Source organism: Rhinolophus ferrumequinum, chromosome 17 (assembly GCF_004115265.2).
Source record: "Rhinolophus ferrumequinum isolate MPI-CBG mRhiFer1 chromosome 17, mRhiFer1_v1.p, whole genome shotgun sequence".
Lineage (NCBI taxonomy): Eukaryota > Metazoa > Chordata > Mammalia > Chiroptera > Rhinolophidae > Rhinolophus > Rhinolophus ferrumequinum.
This window is the reverse complement of record NC_046300.1, coordinates 11,874,833-11,896,277: the sequence shown is the minus strand read 5'-3', so window position 1 is coordinate 11,896,277 and position 21,445 is coordinate 11,874,833. Positions and strand designations below refer to the sequence as shown.

The following is a 21,445-nucleotide window of genomic DNA, read 5'->3' as shown; positions in this document are numbered from 1 at the left end:
ACATCACACTTGAAGGTGAGAAAACTCAACGCTCTCTCACTAACTTCTTATCACTCTTTTTCAACATCATGCTGGAAGTTTCTAGCTCATGCAATAAGACAAGGAAAAAATAAAAGGTATACAGATTGGGAAGGAAGAAATAAAACTGTCTTTGTTCCCAGATGACATGATGGCCTATGTACAAAATTCTCATCAAAATGTGAAACGTTTATGCTTCAAAGAACACTATCGACAGGGTGAAGAGACAACCCACAGAAGGAGAGAAAATATTTGTCAATCATGTGCCTGATAAGAAGTTAATATCCAGGACATATAAAGAACTCCTACAAATCAACAATATAAAACCACCCAATTAAAACATGCAAAAGATTTGAACTGATTGCTCTTCAAATATATGCAAATGGCCAATAAGCACTTGAAAAGATGCTTAAATATTTCTAGTCACAGTGAAATGCAAATCAAAACTATGAGATGCCACTTCACACCCATTAGGACAGCTATCAAAAAGAAAGAAAACAAAAGTGTTGGAAAGATACAGAAAAATTGGAACCCTCATGCATTGCTGGTAGAAATACAAAATGGTGTAGCTGCTGTGGAAAACAGTACGACAGTTCCTCAAGAAGCTGAACATAGGATTACCTTAAGATCTAGCAATTCCACTCCTAGGTGTCCACCAAGAAGAACTGAAAGCAAGGACTTGAACAGATACTTGTACACCAATGTTCATAGCGGGATTATTTGCAACAGCCAAAAGGTAAGAGCAACCCAACTGTCCATCAACAGATGAAAAGATAAACAAAATTCTGCATTTACATATATGGAGTATTATTCAGCCTCAAGAAGAAATGAAATTCTGATTCATGCTACAGCATGGATTAACTTTGAAAACATTAAGCTAAATGAAGTAAACCAGACACAAGAGGACAAATATTGTATGATCCCACTTACATTAGATACCTAGAACAGGCAAATTCAGAGAGAAAAAGGAGAATTGAGGTTACCAGGAGGAGAAATGAGTAGTTACTGTTTAATGGTTAAAAGCTTCTGTCTGGGATGATGAAAAAGTTCTGGAAACTGATAGTGGTGAGAGTTGCACATATTGTGAATATACTTAATGCCACTGAATTATAGACTTAAAAATGTCTAACATGGTAAATTTTATATTATGTATATTTTACCACAATTAATAAAATTAAAATTTATACATTATATGTGAATTATACCTCAACGAAGTTGACTGGCAAAGGTTATAAAGTCTGATGAATATCCACTGTTGGAAGTTCTCACTAAAGGGTATTTTTATACACACTGATTGGGAATGCATGCTGACACAATGTTTCTAATTTTATCAATTTGACAGGAATTTAACAGCATTTTATCAATTTAACTGGAATCACAAAAATATTTGCCTTTTATCCATTCATTCTAATTCTATAAATCTTCCCTAAGAAGAAAAAGAAATGAGATAGACACAAAGATTTAAGCACAAAAATGTTCATCATTCTATTGTTTACAATATTTACTATCGCAAAATAGGGAACAGTGTAAATATTAATAAAATGATCAGACATTCATAGCATACCTTTTAAAAGGTACGCCTTTTATAAAAGCATACCTTAAAAAAGTATCACAGACAAATAATTAATGACATTAAAAATACATAAATACATTAGGAGGGGAAGAGAAACTAAAAGTATATCATGTTATATTAATATAGCTAAGAAATAAACATGTACTTCAACAGTGATTATCCCCACCTCAGTGAAGGACCTTTGTCACATGTTATCAGAGTTATATGACCTGGTCAGAGAAGGCCTCGCTGGAAGAGGTGCTGAGGAGGAGGAAGAGAAAGTAAAAGAAAGATCCAAGCAGAGGACTTGTCTACCTTACTCATTTTCCTCAAAACTGTTTTACCATTAACCTTCAATTTAAAAATTAAAAAAAAGTTTTTAAAACAGCGCTTGGAAAGATTTAAGAATGTCAATTTTTAAAAGTCAGCAGAGGGCACCCCATTCAAGGACATAATTTAAGCTTTAGCTGAAGGGTTGTTTCCTTGGTTTCTTTTTAATGAGCATACCATAAATCTTCTCAAAGTTTCGCCTGCTCAAAAATTACCTAAAAATCCTACTTTGTAATGCCAGATTTTACCTTGGGAAAGTAACATTAGAAAATGTATAATTATCAAAAAAAGCATCTTTGAACACCTCTTATTCTCCCGTATTTTGCTAGCCTGGAAGAGTAATTAATAACCTACCACTACCACGTTTCATAAAACCCCTTCACCTTCATGGTTTCATGGGCTTCTCCTAACAATAATATAGAGGGAGCCCAAAAAATGTATACACATTTTAAGAAAGAAAAAACTGTATTAAAACTGTAATACTCAGTATATACTGATAACAGGATGAGTACAAGTCATGTGTATACAGTTTTTTGGCACTCCAGTATAAGATGAGCAGGCTTGATAATAACTATGACTTCCACACCCCCAACATGTACTAAGCACCTAGTAAGAAGGACCAAGCAGTGTGCAAGGTACTTCATATACTTATCTCACTCAAAGTTTATTACCAAAAATCTATTGCAGTAGATACCCTCTCCCCATTTTCCAGATGAGGAAACTAAGGCTAAGCAGTTAGAGCAATTTGTCCAGGGGATGGATCGATGACCCACATCCAGGTCTGTCTGAATCCAAAGCCTATGCAATTTCATCATCCCCCACTGACTCCCCAGGAAGCTGAGACTCAGGAAGAGGTCATCATCCGGCCAAGTCTCAAAGGCAACCAGAGCCCAGAGCCTCCTAAATATCTATTATGCTTTTCACCACGCATGCTGCCTCCTTAAGCAAGTACACATCCTTCCATAAAGAGCATACAGATCATAATCCCATTAGATTTTTAACTAACATCTTAAGGGAGCTATGCACTACGTAAGGGAAAGGTACAGTGGCAAGGGAAAACTCCTTAGGAAATATAACTAAATTAAAACACAGGGATCAAGGATAAAGTATTTGATACAGCATACTCAAAAAAAGAAACAGTTACATACATTATATAATCCTAGAATTACATTCATATTAGGATGAGGACTATTTTGAAGTCTTTTTTAAGTTTACAAATGGATGCCTATAGAAACTGCCTATGATTCAGAGTCGTCATTACTTCAGAATATTTTATGATTATGTGTTTAGGACTATGTGCTTTTTTAAGTGTGTACGCTGTAACTACTTCATAAAATAATAAAGAATAAATTATTAAAATATAAATGCTACTTACATATCCCAGTTTGGAGCTATTCGCAAATGCTGGATCAGTAATTGAAACTAGAATAAAAAATTTAAGATGCACATTTCATTCGTGAAACAATACAGAAAGTGACCACTAAGTTAACAAATCAGATATATATACAAGTGAAATGTGAATCCTGCACCAAGGAGATAATTATTTACAAAAATGCAAAAGCACTGAATATATGAATAAGACAAAAGTAAAATCTAAGAACTGTACTTGCAGTTTCCCATCCCCTAAATGTGCCCCACCCCTCATCCCACAAACACATATCAAGTACCAAAAAAGTAACCTTATCACTATCCTGAAAGCAAATGACTTAAATTTTCAAGCCAGTACCCAAATGAGGGCCCACTAGGGCAACACATCGGACCTGTAACTCCTTTCCAGGGATGACTTCAAAAGCCCTGCCAAACTCCCATTGTTTTACTGATGAACCAAGACAGTCTGATAAATATTACCAGGGGGAAAAAGTCTTAGAGGCTCCATGTGTCCCCTTCAGAAACTCTGGTGTTTACCAGGTGACCCAATAGAGGAGCCCCTATTCCACATGGGCAGCTCATTCCACTCGCTGATGAAAAGGTCTCTGTCTTATGATTACAGATATGAAAAATATCTTTTGTTTTTACAGAGATTCCAAGTTAACATAAAATGCAAGCCAGGATATTACAAAAGAAGTTGAAAATTACTGTCTACTCAACTGCTTTTAGACCTAAGGATTAAACAGAGGACAATTTGGGCAAACCTATAATCTTATTATTAAATTTTCATTGTAATTCAATCAATTTAATATTTTGGCGCTTGTTTTTAATCTCTATAAATATATACAAGTTACGTGCAGAAAACATGCTGGAAGGACCACGAAAGGAGTCTTTACGTCACAACCTAACTACCTACCAGAGGGGAATGCAGGAGCCTGGTGGCCATCTCCCTGTGCCCAGCCACCACGCACAAATAGCAAAAGAGGTTTAGCTTGGCTCGCGAGGCCCCCATGGACTTTTCATTGGAGTCGATCTGTGAGCACACTTGTTGTAAAAAGTCATTCCACTCCTGATCTTTTAGTAATACTAACTTATCCACTGAAAAAGAAAGAAAATATTAACAGTGGGTCTCAGGTGAAAAAGGGTTATTGGAAATACTACAAGAGAAATCAAATGGAACATAGAATTTCAATAGCTAAGATGAGGACAAAAAAATCATGACTTCACAATGCCAAAACCAAAAATGCTCCAAGATTGACACTATTTTTATTTACTTCTATACTCATTGCTTTTCCTACCTGTGGAGACTTTTCAAGTATATCAATAAAGAAATATGCTTAAAAAAAGAAAGCAGATGCTTTAAGGAGAGTTATCCTGCAACTGAAAACAAAATGTAAAGTTAAATAAAATTGTACTAAAACAAAAGAGTCTCTGTGCAAATAAAGCCATTTAGCCTTAAAATGTTGGAAAAGCCAAACATGTCATTTGTTAAAAATTTCCAATGAAATTACTATTAAGCATAACCAGGTTAATATTATAGCTGAAATCATCTGGGAGTCCTACCTCCAAAACCCTATGCAAACAAAAGGAAAAACCTAGGAAAAGCGATGACATCCAAAGTTAACATGGTTTCAGCTGATCTGTATCTTTAAACAAAATAAACTGTAATGGTAATTTGCTAATATTATAGAATATTATAAAATGACTCAAAGTCAAGGGAAAAAGGGAAAGAAAATTATTTCAATATATTAATCCTCTAGGTTTTCATAAACAGTGTTTCTACTTGGCATGGTTTATTTAAATTTGAATATAGTTTATTTTTTAATTTACTTTGATTTGATTTCAAATTATAGATTCTACTATAGCTATGATGAAATTTTTCCAAATTAGCTTAACAGCTTTATCAAACAACATACATCAAATTTAAGGTATAAAAAAATTTCTGATGTTCACCCTACATAAGGTTTTTCATTAGGCAAGAGGAAATATAACAGTCTTCCCGGAAGCATGTCCATCCCCACACTGTCCCCACAAACGTAAACCATCTGGCGCCATTCTCAACTGCTCCGGTTCCAACAAATAGATTCTCGATTCCTCATTGTGGTCTCCAACCCTCTGCATCCAGAGGAGCACCATAAATGTTGGAAATTCAACTGGCTCTACAAGGGGAAGGGGAGGAGAAGGGCCCACCCGCTTAACAGGGAAACTCACCCGGCTTTACAGAACTCTCCCACCCACAAGAGCACAGGGCAGCCCAGGCTCAGCTGAGTGAGGTCAAAGGCCGGCACAAATGCATCACAGGTTGTTTACAATTGACATAACACTGCCGCAAGAAAAAGCCAGTTAGCAAGGATATACAGAAATTTAGCTACTCGTGAATAAAATATTCCATTTGCTATTAAATTTCATATTTGTACCTATCTGTAAAGTGTCCATGTGTTCAATTAACCTTTCATGATCCTACCTGAATGTGCTGGTAGATGCAATATTTTTGAATCAAATTTAATTGGTGGTTGTTTCATGATCTGCAGTTAAAAAAAACAAAACAAAACAAAACCTTTTGAGACAGACGTCAGTCTCCTGATTCACCTCCTATATCAGATTATAAATCAATGAGGACAAAAAGAGTGCTGTAAAATTTGTCACCAAAAGAATAACAATTCAGTGGTGCCTTTTCAGATTAAAGTAAACAAATGTGGGTTAACAACTTATAAAAATAAAATCATTTCAAGTGATAGTTGCCATAAAATAAAGCTTCATGGAAAAAGAGTCACCGTGTCTTGGCTTACTTGTAAGCTAATTTACCTCTAGGTTAAAAATTCAGTCATTCAACAAAACATGTTAGGTACCTGCGAGAGTGAGGTACGATATTAAGGGTTAAGGGGGATACAAAGATATAAAAGACATGATCCTGCTATCAGAGGATGGGATCTGACAGTATGACAAACATCTCGTTAATAAAGCATTTGTTAAACAATAAAAAAAAAGCAAAAGATGTAAGTAACTGCGAAACAGGCAGCACATAATTACAGACAAACCATTACATTTCACAAGAGAATTTTTTTTTTTTTTAATACTAGAGAATGCAGCAAGCACTTTAGGCTGATGTGGTCAGGACAGGGTTTACGGAAGAGGCAGATGGTGGACTGAGGTCTTAAAGAATGGTTAGAATTTGATGGTTGAATTAAAGAAAACACCATTCCAGGAAGCTGTGACGGCCTGAATGGTAAAGCACATGTTTTTTGGGTTTTGTTTTTGAGGAAAAAGAAGAAAACGTGTAATTGGATTCACATGTAATGAGAACAGCTGGGGTACTTCATCTTCAGGTTTTTAATACAAAAAAAAAAATTCAACCATCATTTCTAAGTCTAACTTCCCCAAAATCTATAGAGCACTTTTTTAAAACCTTTGCTGATAGTATTCCTGCCAGAAATGCAGAACCTCATCCTCATCGTGAGAAACTCTTAGACAATCGCAAACTAAGGGACATCCAACAAAATACCTGACTAGTGTATAAAATGCCTGACCACTTCAAAGTGTCACGGCCATGTAAGCCAAGGAAAGACTGAGAAATTATCACAAGGCCATGAAAGACAAGGACAGACAGGAGAGTAAGGAGACATAATAACAAACTGAAATGTGGGACCCTAGAATGAAAACAAGACTCAGTGGCATAAGGGGTAAAATTCAAACAAATCTGGTAGTTTAGTTAATAGCACTGTACCAACATTAGGCTTTGCTAACCAAACTATAATCCTGTAAGGTGTTAACATTAGAAGAAAGTGGGTAAAAGATATATTTAACTTTTTCGGTATATCAGTTCAAAATAAGAACATTAAAAAAAAATTAAAAAATAAACTGCTACTGACTTTTAAGTTTTCCCAGAAACAACAAAATGTGGTTATAGGATGAAATAAAGAAATAGAGACAGAATATGGTCAAAACATATCATGAATTGTTCTAGAAAGTCCAGTGGGAAAATGCCCCAAAACACATTCAGTTTGGCATAATATATAGTTCCTTTGCCAGATATATGAACCCATAAAAAGAAATGGCTCCACTGTGAAAAATAGCTGGGTAATCTATGTTAAATGTTGTCTTTCTAGTAAATAAACATGCATCCAAGAACCCATTTATTCTAAACTATAATAATGCTCCCCAATGAGATGAGAGGAAACTGTCATAAATTAATACTGAAAAAGACATTTAAAAAGAAGAAAAAAAAAAAAGTACAGAATAGATGGTGGAGGAATGTATATGCTGGAGACTGGAAATCAATAGAAAACAGAGGGACAGAGAAATTTTTTTCTTTTTTTAAGGCAAGTACTCATATCCTAGTAATACAGTAGTACATTCCAAAAGACACAGAACAACAAAAATCACACCGGGTAGAAGTGCACTGTGCTCCATGACTCCCCTAGTGCCCAATATCTCCCACTGTCTACCCTGCAGTCCTGATAACCTATGAAAGGGTGTGATGTCTGTTAATCTGCCCACCCAACCAAGCTGGTGGGTGATGCTACTGACACCTGCCTCTGTAGCACATCAGCGTCCAGAATATTTAGAGTGATCCACGTTAAGTACATGTGGAGAAATCAAGGAATCAAGGACCAAGGTCTGAGCTGTAAGAGTCAGTGGCCATTCCTCAGCCCGCTGGACGGATGGGCAGCAGAGGTGGTGCAGAAGAGGAAGAAGAGGTGCAGAAGAGGTGCCTTTCCTCACCTTTGGATTGTCAATAATGGAGGTGACGACAAGATCTGAGTCTGTGTAGATAAGCTCTCTCATGCGGGATTCCAGGTCCTGCTGACTCAGATGTTCACTTGTTCTCTGAAACAAGAACAAAAATTAGACTGTTTCCGTAACTAACGAAGAGCTTTAAAAGACTGAGCTAGTAAGATGCTGAGCAAGACACCACTGAAAACGGTAACCTATAGCAACCTATCTCGGTTGCTATTCAAAACACTTTCACAGATAGTTTCATATGATCTTCACAAAAATCCTACATCGTATGTGTCATCATTCCCATTTTTACAGACGAAAACCAAAAAGCTCAGAGAAAGTAACTGAGTTGCTCATGTTTACCACAAAGCCTGGTTTGGACTGGAAAACAGATCTTCTATAGTGAAATGTTCTACACTATGAGGAGGCAAGGTGGTTTTGCAATTACCACCATGATTTTTAATCTTTCATCCACCAACCACTAATCAATTTAATTCTGCTGCACAGAATATTCAATATAAAGTTAAAATTACAGCATAAAAAATTTCAGGCTAAAGTACTAACCTGTTCCCTAAGTGTTAAACACCTATATCTTTATAAAACCTAGTGAAAGTAAAGTTGATACATGATGAAAATGAATAACTAGATGTTTGCCATCAGTTATTCCTTTGAGATGTTTCTTTGTGCTCTACTTAAGAACTTTTATTCCTGTTGCTATGCCTTACTATTTCACATCAGAAAAAAAAGAAGTTAGGCATTAAGAACTTCAATTGAGGGGGCAGCCAGATGACTCAGTTGGTTAGAGCGCGAGCTCTTCATAAGATTGCCAGTTCAATTCCCGCACGGGATGGTGAGCTGTGCCCCCTGCAACTAAAGATTGAAAACAGCGACTGGACATGGAGCTGATGGGCCCAGGAAAACCACACTGTTCCCCAGCATTCCCCAATAAAAAATTAAAAAAAAAAAAAAACTTCCATTGAAACACGATCAGCAAACTGAAAGCCTGAATAAAACAGAAAAGCGAAACAGTGATGTTAAAAATAAGGAAAAGAAATTATCCACAACTGAGGTGGGGCATGGATAAAGAAACAGATTAGTTAATAAAATTCCTGGAAACCAAGACCATCCTTTCGCAACTTAACAAACAGACATACAAAAAACACATTAAGAATAAGTAAAGAGGTACTTGGTGAAAGATTTTTTTAAAACACATTTAAGAACGTGAACTTTCAAGACAGAAAGTCTTGAAAGAAAAGCCAAAAATGAATCAACTGAAAAATTCTTAAAATCATATAAGAATTAGTAAGGTAGACCAATTACAAAATTTATATGTAAAGATTAATATCCTATAAGCTGAATGCATACACAAACAGGCTATAAGAATCAAATATCCCGTTCACAATAGCAAAATTTAAGCAAAATGCTCAGGAATACATTAAGTGATCAAAAAATTGCAGTGAGATCTTTTACTAAATGAAAAATATTAAGCTATAAAATTTTGTTCCCTTGTTCGAAAATGAACATATATGTATAGAACCAAAAGTAGAGATATTAAAATATAATCAATGATTACTCTGAGTAATTATAAGTAGTTTATTACTATCTTTGTCCACTTCTACAATTTCCAAGTTTTCTACTTATTATATAATATTTATAATTGAATTTAAAAAGTATCATTAAAAAATTATAAGACGGGTGGCCGGTTAGCTCAGTTGGTTACAGCGTGGTGATAATAACCCCAAGGTTGATGGTTCGATCCCCACATGGGCCACTGTGAGTTGTGCCCTCCTTAAAAAAAAATAATAATTTTATTTATATATATATATGTGTATATATATACACACACACACACACACATATATATATATATATATATATATATATATATATATATGACAAACTTCCTTACAGTACTTATATAACTACTGCTTAAATAGTTTCAATAAAATGATTACATACACTTAAGACAGCTCTGGCAGTAACTATCTCCCAGAAGAGATTCAACATCTACCACATTTCAGAATGTATTTTTTACTTTTACACTGATTTTCTACTTGACATATAACTAAACCATTATTAGCAGAGTGAGATTTTATTACAACTCATTTACATTTCATTTCAACACAGAAATAAGCTTCCCATGGTCCAAATGAATTTCACATTACATAAAAATTACAGTAATAACTGAAAGCAATTTTCTTTCTCAAGCAGTACATACAATAAAACTTGGAAAAAATTTTAATTCAAAATATTTCTTCATTCAAAGCAAATGTGATCGAAAGAAATTAAAGACGACCTAATGAAATAGAAAGACATCCTGTGTTCGTGGAGGAAAACGATGTTGTTAGGATGGCAGTACTCCCCCAATTGAGTGCAACTGCCATCACAATCCCCAGCTGGCTTCTTTGCAGAAACTGACAAACTGATCCTAAAATTCATACGGAAATGTTAGGGACCCAGAATAGCCAAAACAATCTTGAAAAAGCACATAAAATGGAAGAAACATACTTTCTAACTTCAAAACTTACTAAAAAGTTGCAGTGATCCCAACAGTGTGCGGAGCATGAGGAAAGTCATATAGATGCACAGGACAGAACTGAGAGCCTAGAAACACACCTTCACACTTAGTCAATTGATAGTCAACCAAAATGCCAAGACCGTTACATTAAATGGGGGAAAGGGGAAAACAGTCTTTTCAACAAATGGCGCTGAGACAACTGGATATTCACACACACACACAAATGAAGCTGGACCCTCTACTTCATGCCATATACAAAAATTAACTCAAAATGGATTAAACACCTAAATGTAAGATCTAAGCATAGACATAAATCTTCATGACCTTGGAATAGGCAATGACACCAAAAGCACAAGCAACAACACAAACAAAAAAGGTGAACTACCACAGCAAGATTAAAAACTTTTGTGTTTCAAGGACACCACCAAGAAAGTGAAAAAGATAAGCCACGGAATGAGAGAGAATGTTTGTAAATCATTTATCTAGAACACATAAAGAATTACCACAACCCAGTAACTGGGCAATGGGTGTGAACAGACATTCTTCCAAAGAAGGTAAACAAACGGCCAATGAACACATGAAGCTGCCCAACATCACTAGTCATCAGGGAAATGCAAGTCAAAACTATAATGAGACAATTTCGCACCCACTAAGAGAGCTGTACTCAAAAACAGACAATGCAGCATTATTCACAATTGCCAAAAGGTTGAAAGAACCTAAGTGTCCATCAAAGGATGAGTGAATAAACTGGTACATACACACCATGAAGTATTGTTCAGGCTTAAAAAGGAATGAAATTCTGATATGAGCAACAACATGGATGGACCTGGAAGACATTATGCCAAGTGAAATAAGCCAGATACAAAAGGCAAACACTGTATGATTCCACTTATATGAGGTTACTAGGCAAATTCATAGAGACAGATAGTAGAATAGCGGTTATACCCATGCTGGGGGGGACAGGGAATGGGTAGTTATTGTTAAGTGAGTACAGAGTTTGCGTGGGATGATTAAAAAGTTCTGGAGATGGAGGGTAATGATGGTTGCACAGCAACGTGAATGCACTTAATGCCACTGAACTGTACATTTGAAAATGGTTCAGATGGTGTATTTTATGTAACGTACATTTTACCATAATTAAAAAAAAGAAAGGCGGACAGTATCATGTTTTGGTGAGGATGTGTAAAAATGAACCCTCATAGACTGCTAGTGAGAATGTAAAATGGTGTAGCAGCTTTGGAAAATAGTTTGGCAATTCTTCAAAAGGTTAAACAGAGTTACCATATGATGCAACAATTCCACTCCTGAGGATATATAGAAAAATTAAAACACACCCACACAGAGACATGTACACCAATGTTCGCAGCAGCATTCACAATGGCCAAAAGGTGGAAACAACCCAAATATGTACGGACTGATGAATGGAAAAATAAAATGTGGTATATACAACACAATAGTACTTGACAATCAAAAGGAATATAGTCCTGACACAAGCTACAATTTGGATCAACCCTAAAAACATTATGTTAAGAGAAAAAAGCCTGTCACAAAAGATCACATTGTCCTATTCCATTTATCCAAAATGTCCAGAATGGTCAAATTTATAAAAACATATAGCAGATTAGTGGTTGCCAAGGGCGTGAGGGGAGAGAAACTGGAGGAAATAGGAGAGTGAGTGCTAATGGGTACAGGGTTTCTTTGTGGGACGATGAGAGTACTCTAAAATTACAGTGGTAATGGTTGCCTAACTCTGTGAATAAACTCAAAGCCCATGAATTGTACATTTTAAATGAGTGAATTACATGGCATGTCACTTGTATCTCAATAAAGCTGTTACCAAAAAAAAAAATAACCTAAGAGTACTTTCTAGAAAAACCAATGGTAATCAAGGAAAATGACTTAATTTTAATTTGTAATTGTGAACATAGGTCAGAGAGCAACTTGCAATTATTCTGCTGAATTTCTATCATCATATGTATGTATATATATGTGTATACATATGTGTGTATATATACACATATATACACATATATATTATATATACATATATACACATATATATACACATATATACATATACATACATACATATATATATTCAATATATATATTTTTTTTTAAAAAAAACCCTCCTCCATCTCTGTTCACCTGGGCCAAAGAAGTCTTCTGTGGTGAATTCTGAGTCATATCCTCACCAGGACTTAATCTCAGTGCAGTGCTAGTTCTTGGAGTAGGACGAGAACTGAAAAATAAATACCAGTAAGCATTATGCAGATTTCAGAAACGTTATCCTCTGTTTACTATATTCTGGGGAAAAAACACATCTCATGAAAATGATAGAATATGACGATTCTTTATATAAAAACTTTACATATAAAAAGTTTAAACTTTAATATATGTTTATATGACACATTTATTTTTATAACTGTTTTTAAAGTAGTTTCCTGGCTACTTTATTATTTCTTTACAGCTTCTATGCTATAGTCAGTATTTTCTGTTTTAACTAGAAAACTTAAAGCATTGCTTTTATTATTTTTTAAATGCCTGTTAGTGTAAGCAGGGTTAACATCATAACATAGATCAGATATTCCACATTGGATGGATAATATTTACAATTTTAATTCAGAAAATGTTTGAAATGGAAAATTACCTTGGAATCTACTAAGTAACAAGTTACAATGCATCTATTTGTAATGACTCCTCCTACACTTACCAATAACTGTCATATTCTCAACGGGCCACTCCATTACCCCTGGGTCTCTGATTTTGAGATTTTCACATTTTATGAAATTCTTTCACTCAGATGACCAGGGTTTTTAACAAATTTCTTCAAATTCCCAACTATCAGAATTCTCACCTCTCTTTCACTTATTTACCTGCTTATTCATTTTTAAAGTAAGTACTCACAAAATATGCCAGAGATTGCACATTTTTAAAAACCTGAATTTAAAATATATAAGATATACCAGGCGTGCCAAAAAAAAATGTATACAAGTGGACACTTTGGTCAACATTGCTCAAGCAGTAGTTCGCCATAATTAGAAGTGTCTAGAAGCTGATCTTTGAGCACCTCTTATAATTGCAGAAGTCAGACGTGACTTGTATTCCTCTTTTATTATCAGTATATATTGAGTATTACAATTTTAATACATTTTCCTTTCTTCAAATATGTATACATTTTTTTGGCACCTTCTGCATATAGATGCATTTAACATACGTTACATTTAAATATGGGTAAAACAAATCAGGAAATTTTGGTTTATTATTATAACACCTATGTCATTAAATAAAACTATTTCTCTATGAGAATAAAACTATGAATAAAATGTAACACAAAATTTACATATTAAAATTTTAAATACATTATCACCTTAAAATACCATTCTAATCTTTTTATTATTCTGATGATTACAAACATTATTCAAGCCTCCCATATAAAACAACATTTAAAGAAAAACACAACCTGTTGTTTTCTATAAGTCTTTATCCAAATAAAGAAACTGGACTTCTGAAATTTTGAATTCAATTCTATTTCAAATGGAAGTACAGAATGAAGCAGTTTTAATCCTTTTTTGAATAGGAAAGATAAATGGGTTTGGTTAAAAAAAAATTTAAACGCATAGCAAAATCTACATTCGGCCAGCACTTAACAGTAATTTTGAAGATAAGAGAATGAAGCTGGATTTTGGCATTCACATCCCTCTCTGTCCTTTATCTCTGTGTAACATGGTTTGCCAGCAAGACAACAGATGCTGGAACACGATTTAACATTCATGTCGCATGGATTGCTCACTGCTCTGTCATCGTTTACATACCTGAGAAGAAACATGGACTCATTCAGGTGACCCACAAGACTACTCTTAGGCCGCAGTTCAGTTGGATTTTCTGTGGTGGGAAAGCAGAACATTACCCACAAAGCAACAGAAGGTCAAAGAGCAGAGCATAATGCAGACAGAGATTTAGAGAGAAAGATAACACAAATGTGGAACTCTCAGAGATAGCATTCTAAGCAGTAAGAAGGTACGCGAATGAAAGCTCACCTAGTCTCAAAGAGTGACTTAGCTGCTGACCACTCCTCTCTCCTTTTGCTTGTCCACTCTGAGGGTTCTTCAAAAGCTCCTTGGAATCTTGTGACCCAGAACACTCCATCATGTTTCTGCTGTTCAACAGGAGAAAGTCAACACAAACTCGCTTTTGAGCTATCTATAGTTCTTCTGTGTAGAACATAAAGGTTGGGAAGGATTAATTAAATTACGCTTGACATGTGGCAAAGCCACAGAGTTAGAAAAGTAATACTTTTCATTAAGTAGCTAAAATGAGCACTTACTATATATAAGGCATTGTACTTAACCCTGAAAGATAAAACCAGCAGGCAGACTGGGGAAGTAAGGCAGCACTCGAAGTACCAGTAAACAAACAGTTTCCTTTTATTTTTCCCCTTAGAGTATTGCCTGGTCTGGGCTCCAAGGTAGCAAGTACAGACAGAAGGAGTCCCAAGAGAAGCCCTCTATTTCTGTTCCAAGGAATAGGAAAGGAGACTCCTAAAGTCCAGAACAGGGGAAATCCTTAGGTTTTCCTTTTCTTTTTCCATTTTGTCCTGCCGCAGTCTCCAGGTAATCCTGCAGCTGCTTCTGGCCAAGTGCCTCAAACTCTGAGGATGGGGCATCCTCTTCTCTAACCAGAGAGCTATGATTCCAAGAACATGAGGCAAATACCTGCTGCTCTGCTTTTTTTCCCTCTCTCACTGTCCTGCCACTTGGCCCCAAACATGTCCAGCAAGACATAAAAACTATAATATGCCATGACTAAGTAGAGTTTATTGTGGGAATGCAAGCCTGGTTCAATATTTGAGATCCAATTTATGTAAGAGACCATAATGAGAGTCTAAAGAAGAAGCGACATGAGCATATCAACTGATATGTAAAGGCATTTGATAAAATTCAACATTCACTCAAACTGAGAAAGGGCAGCTACAAAAATCTCCAGCACATCCTTCTTAATGGGGAAAGCCAGAATGCTTCCATCCTATAATCAGAAACCAGGCAAGGATGTTCACTTCCACTACTCCTGATTCAGTACCTTACCGAAAAAAATCCTAGCAATAAGACAAAAGAAAGAAAATGCATAGAGGTTAAAAGGCAGGTGACGAAAAGGTCAGAGGTGGGCTGTGACTTGCTGACACTGATAGACCAGAGCCCGTTTTCTAGAGTTCCCACAGAGCCTAATACATTGGTGAGAGCATAGCTGAAGCTCACTGGATCAGAGAAACTCACGTTTCGGAAAGACTTTCAGTAGAATTCAGACTTCTCTACCCAACACACTGACTTTGCCAAGATTAAAAGTAAGAATCAGACAACCATTGACCGCTGAATGGGTTGGGGGGGTGGGGAAGTCAGTGGATTACCAGCACTTCACCTCTATTCAATGACCTCTCCCCTTGTTCTTTTCTACATTCCACCACTTTTGGAAGTGTCCTGAGCTAAGAAAACTTTATAATAAAAATAAAGTACATTAGTCGGGAGGAGCCAGGTTGTGCTGTGGTGACATACAACCCCCCCAATGCCAGGGGCTCAGAATCTCACAACTTCATGTCTCACTCATGAACATGGCCACAAAGGCTGGCAGGAAAGCTTTGCTCACTGCAGTCACTGAAGACCCGGCCTGACAGCAACTCCATTTTGACATTTTCTAACCAATTACCTCATCAGGAGAAGTGTGGCTCTTAAACGTTTCTATCTAGAAGTAACACATACCACTTCTCACATTTCATTAGCCAAAGCAAGTCACATGAGCACCCCTAACTTAAAAGGGGCAATTGAGATCCTACCATGTGCTTGCAAGGTGAAAAGCCACTTATATTTGGTGAACAGAACTAATGACTAGCATACTAAATCAGTGACTGGAGAATAAACAACTGACCAGAAAACGAACAAATTCAAGAACACAAAACATGTCACTGATGCCGCATTATTAGAATAGCAAAGGGAGTGTTTAATAACCATGACCCACACGTAGGTAAGTTTATCCTACCTGATGTTGGAATCCTCAGAGCTTGAGTCCTGGTCTTTTCTAGTGAAAACATCCTTCCAAAATGAATGCTGCAGTAGGCCCGCCCAAGTTAATCTTTATAAAACATAAATGTTAAAATTTTATTTTAACATGATGTACCATGGAGAACCCCAGAATGTGTCCCAATTACATATATCAGAGCTGACAATTTATAAATATCTCCATATAAATGTACCTTTGAGATTGTTTCATACTTTACTCTTCCATTTTAGTAGGCAATTAAACTCTTAACAACAAATAATTCAAAAGCAATGTAGAAGCCTGAAATGGTACAGAATGAGAGTTTGACAACTAAGTATTACAAGTTTCAGGGTTCCTAGTCCATGGAGCCTGATGAAAACATTTTGGGTTCTCAAAACAGCCTATGAGGGAATCTATAGCTATTTTAAAATTTTAAAGTAAATATATCAGGTATTACCAATCCTGTCACCCTTCAAGTCCCAAGAGTGGCTAGGTTATTCTAGGTACCCTTCCTGTTACACACGTTTCATTTTCAAAACTTCAGTTTTAGAACTTCATTCAGAAATAAACAAAAAAACAACTTCATGACTATATTCAGTCACACCTTTTAACAGACAACTGTTACCTACCTAGTTTACCCACAGTAAAATGACGTTAGGCTAAAACCCAGACTCACTTTCAAAGCATTGTTTTGCTACTAATAGATTATACCTCTAGGTACACTCATCAGACTCATCAGAAAGGTTAGGGCTCATTGTAATTTTTAAAAATATAATTTATATTTGATTAATTTCATCATTCAAAATTTCTGTATTGAAATGAAAACTGTTTTGATCAACATTCACACACTAATAATAAAGAGAAGGAATTTGCCACCACATACAATACCCCTTTTTAAAAGGGCTCTTAAAATTCACTAACGGAGAAATAAAAATTGTCAATGACATAGAATTTCTTTCTCATCTGTCAGATTGGCAGAAGTTTATAACATTAGCAAAGACCACCATAGGTAACAGCGGTAGGGAAAGAGCTTTCTAACATTTCTGGAAGTGTGAACCAGCGCATGTTCCTAGAAGGCAGCAAATGTACCAAACTTTTCAATGTTCTCAGCCTCTGGCCAGCAATACCACTTTGAGACATTTATCCAAAACAGATAACTGTCCAAGTTATCAACAATGACAACAAAAATACACAAAAGGTTAGTTACTGTAGCACTATACGTATGATAGTCTAAATCAAGAAGCACTCTAAAAAAAAAATAGGTTACCAAATGTACATTCTGTAGCCATTGAAAATGACTAAACAGATATATAGAAAGAAAAAACTAGTTTATGGAGTGGTCCCATTTACACATAAAAAAAAAGCATATAATACAGGGTTATAAATATGTGGAAATGTAAATATGCAATCCTAAACTAAGTATATTTATATACTATCAAAAGACGTCTAGAAGTATCTACCAAAATAACACTAATCCTAAAAGCATTCTATTATAAGCATAGGAGGTTTGGCCTACAACTTATACAAGAATTACCATTTCCCTCAGCAGGTTTTTCCTCACATTTAGTGAAGATAGAGAATGGACTATTTTATATGCTACACTAAATTTATTAATCATTTTGCACCCTGAAACATAGATCCCAAATACTGGCTCAAACATCCCCCGTTACCCCAATTCTGGTTAAGTGGCAGAACCAGAACTAGAAACCAGCTGCTCGTCTCCCAGGCCAGGGAAACCGCCCCCCACTCCCCGCGTGCCCTTCCCCCTCTGCCATCCCAGGCCACAATTTCTAACTCACTGACATCACTACAACACAGAAAATTCACACGGTGCCTATTATCCTGTCACTTGATAGCCCCATTATATGACTGGACTATCAAAAATATATCACATTAAAATACCACTCAGTTAGTGGTTATTACATTAACTGTCTTGACAGTATCATCCCTAGTTCAATAGTCGAAAACAGTATTAGCCTGAAATCTACAATGGAAAGAAATAACTGCTGGGATTTGGGACTTGCAAGAAAAATATTTCAACCTACTAGGCAACTATTTAATACATTGAGAAAATGACTTTAAAAATTCCTCATGATTAAAAACAACTGCAGAGAGAAACTGCTCAATGTAGATGTAGAGTTCTTTCCTAAAAAAGGTAATTTGAACAACTACAACCCATACCTACCTTTTCTGAGGATCTTTTTGAAGTAAACCATCAAGCAAATTAATAAAGTCTGGAGAAGCTTTAGGAAGAGAAGAATCTACACACAAATTCCCAAAAAGAAAAAAAAAAAAGTACATGAATACATATCCTACATTAACATTTAAAGTCATACTATTTTAGGCACATAAATTATTTTTAAGACAACTCTGAATCTATTAATAACAATTACAGCCTCCATTTAATGAGGGGGGAAGGGGAACACAAACAAAAAACATTTTGCCTTAGACCACAAAAACTATGAATCTCGAAAACTAAGTTTCGACTGACCTCTAAAATTACTTTATTGAATAATCCTAGTGAGGGCTGCCAGCCTAACAAACTCTGCCCTTGTCTTCAGCTATTAATTACGCCTCCTTTTCTGAGGTCGTCTCAACTTGACTAACTCTGCTTTATAATACACTGTGATTTAAATACTTGCAATCCCTCTCTTTATTTTTTTAACAGAAAAATAATAAACGTCACATTATGATCCTGTCCAATTTCATTAACCTCCAAGTTTTGTCTTTTGAAATTAGACAGATATATACCATGGCCAAATTATCAGCAATGGTTAAGAGAAGTGGCTGTGAAGGCAAGGACCAGCCATCGCCAAGCACCCCAAGTCAAAGCCGTCAAAGCAGATGACACGGTTGGGCACTCTGACCCCATCCTGATGAAGAACCCTGTGAAAGAACTAGGCTTGGGCCTCTGACCCCATCCTGATGAAAACCCCTGGAAAGAACTAGGCTTGGGCCTCTGACCTCAGTCTGATGAAGACCCCTGTGAAAGAACTAAGCATGGGCCACCAGCGGTATCTTCACCAGGCCTCTAAACCCTTCATTCTCAGATTTCTCTTTCCTGAATAAAAATCTTTAACTTGTAGGAGACAACAATAGTCAATATGGTTTATAAAAAAAAAAAAACAGAAGTCATCATTATAGGAAATAGGAATGACTGATTTCTACAAAAACTAAGACAAAGTTAATGAAAGAAAAAAATGAGAAATGCAGCTTTTTGTTTTAAAATATAGACTATTTTCAAAATATCAAGAGTTTTGGGGTTTTTTTGGCTCAGATGATTCTTGAAATATTGAAAATATTCTGTATTCCTAGTTCTTCCATTAATTACCGCTGGAAGTGTTATTCTTCTAAAAACTCACATTATTTTTTGCAAAGTTCTGTTTTCATTTATGTGTCATAAGATTCACTTTTTTATTTGTGATGCACTGAAAAGTACTTTATTATGCTTGTGCCCTTTGTTTTTCTTTTCTTTCCTTAAAATTGTTAATGGTAGGTTGTTATATTAATCACAATTTATACGATTAAAGTTCCAACACTTTTAAAGTACTACAGATATATCTAGTTCAAAAGACTTTGAAACTTGTCAGGGTAGCTTGAAGATTCATCAAAATAAGGGCTGAGAAATGCCTGATTTGTTCCTATTCAAACACTAACTAGAAATAACTACAAAGAACATGAGTCCTAATTAAGTAAATAGTACATATACAAAAAAATAAATAAAAGTTTGAATTTTTTAAATCTTTAAACCAGACTTCTTTGATATAGGAGCACAAAATAATTTGTTTTTAAATGAGGGAACTATTAGCAGTACTTCATTTTCCATTCCAGTATCTTTAAAAAAAAAATGGCAAAACAAATGCTAACATTCCTAAAAATATCAATTTGGGACTACTTGTAAAATATAAATTGGAGGGTTAAGAATCAATAAAAATAAAACTTTGGATAAAAGTATACCTTTAGTCGGTGTAAAATGTAAATTAACTACATTTATCATTTTAAAAGTCCTACCTTTTGGAATAGGTGGCAAAGGATCTTCATAAAAAATCTTTTCCATTAATTCTGAAACACTCTCTGAGAAGAATGGAGGTTTTCCTGAAATTACATGAAAAGTTGCCAAGTAAACAATAGTTTGCTAATACCAATAATTCTAAATAAATCTCAACTGCACATAGTTCAGGATTATACAATTTATAAAACATGTATTTATGCAGCAATAACTAATTATTGAATGCCTAGTACATTCTAGGCATACTGTCTAGTAATTTTTGCTCCAAAAGACTTATTAGAGCTGATGGGCCGGCTAGACCTTATTTGCGGGGAAACACAGTGTATATGTATTTTTATATTTCTGTAATTCAAAATTTGTCATCCTCATAAATATACAAATTCACATATGGACCATGACCAGTGTTCAGAGGGTTGCATGGGCCACTGCACACACCAGACTCATTCAGTCACAAGTACCATTTACAAGATCTTCTACCAATAATCAGTTTTTAATAGGCACATTTTAACATTCCAGATGAATTATCATGAAAATACCTCTACATCAAAAAGTTCCTAAGAACTCTGCCTAGACACCAAGCAATCCAGCCAAAACCAGTACATATAAAAATTTAGAAAAACCAGCTTTTTCACATCTTATAGGTAAAATGTTTGCAAATTGCAGTTTTAAACTCTGTGTTTATGCAGCTATGATTTTAAACTGAACCAGAAAGTAATCACCTGAAAACATCTCATAAAGCAGACAGCCCAAAGACCAGAGGTCACTGGTGATGGAGAAATCGGTACCCCTCACAATTTCTGGAGCTGTATACGTAAGCGATCCTAAAAACAAAGCAGCAAAAAAAACTTTTTTAGGCATTTATATAGTTCTCCATACAAACCTACCCAGGAGACACCTGACG

General features: G+C 35.5%; 1 protein-coding gene across 1 annotated transcript in view; it reads right to left on the bottom strand.

Annotated features, from left to right (window-relative positions):
* The window catches only part of ULK4 (unc-51 like kinase 4), a 406,569-nt gene that overhangs the window by 367,596 nt on the left and 17,528 nt on the right, over nt 1–21,445 (bottom strand). Inside the window, exons 6-16 of the mRNA XM_033131526.1 lie at nt 21,264–21,365; nt 20,547–20,630; nt 18,721–18,796; nt 16,536–16,628; nt 14,546–14,664; nt 14,321–14,390; nt 12,654–12,747; nt 7,991–8,095; nt 5,733–5,793; nt 4,185–4,366; nt 3,276–3,322 (exon numbers count right to left, since the gene is read on the bottom strand). Coding sequence (XP_032987417.1) covers nt 3,276–3,322; nt 4,185–4,366; nt 5,733–5,793; nt 7,991–8,095; nt 12,654–12,747; nt 14,321–14,390; nt 14,546–14,664; nt 16,536–16,628; nt 18,721–18,796; nt 20,547–20,630; nt 21,264–21,365 — 1,033 coding nt within the window. The remainder of the gene's footprint in view (nt 1–3,275; nt 3,323–4,184; nt 4,367–5,732; nt 5,794–7,990; nt 8,096–12,653; nt 12,748–14,320; nt 14,391–14,545; nt 14,665–16,535; nt 16,629–18,720; nt 18,797–20,546; nt 20,631–21,263; nt 21,366–21,445) is intronic.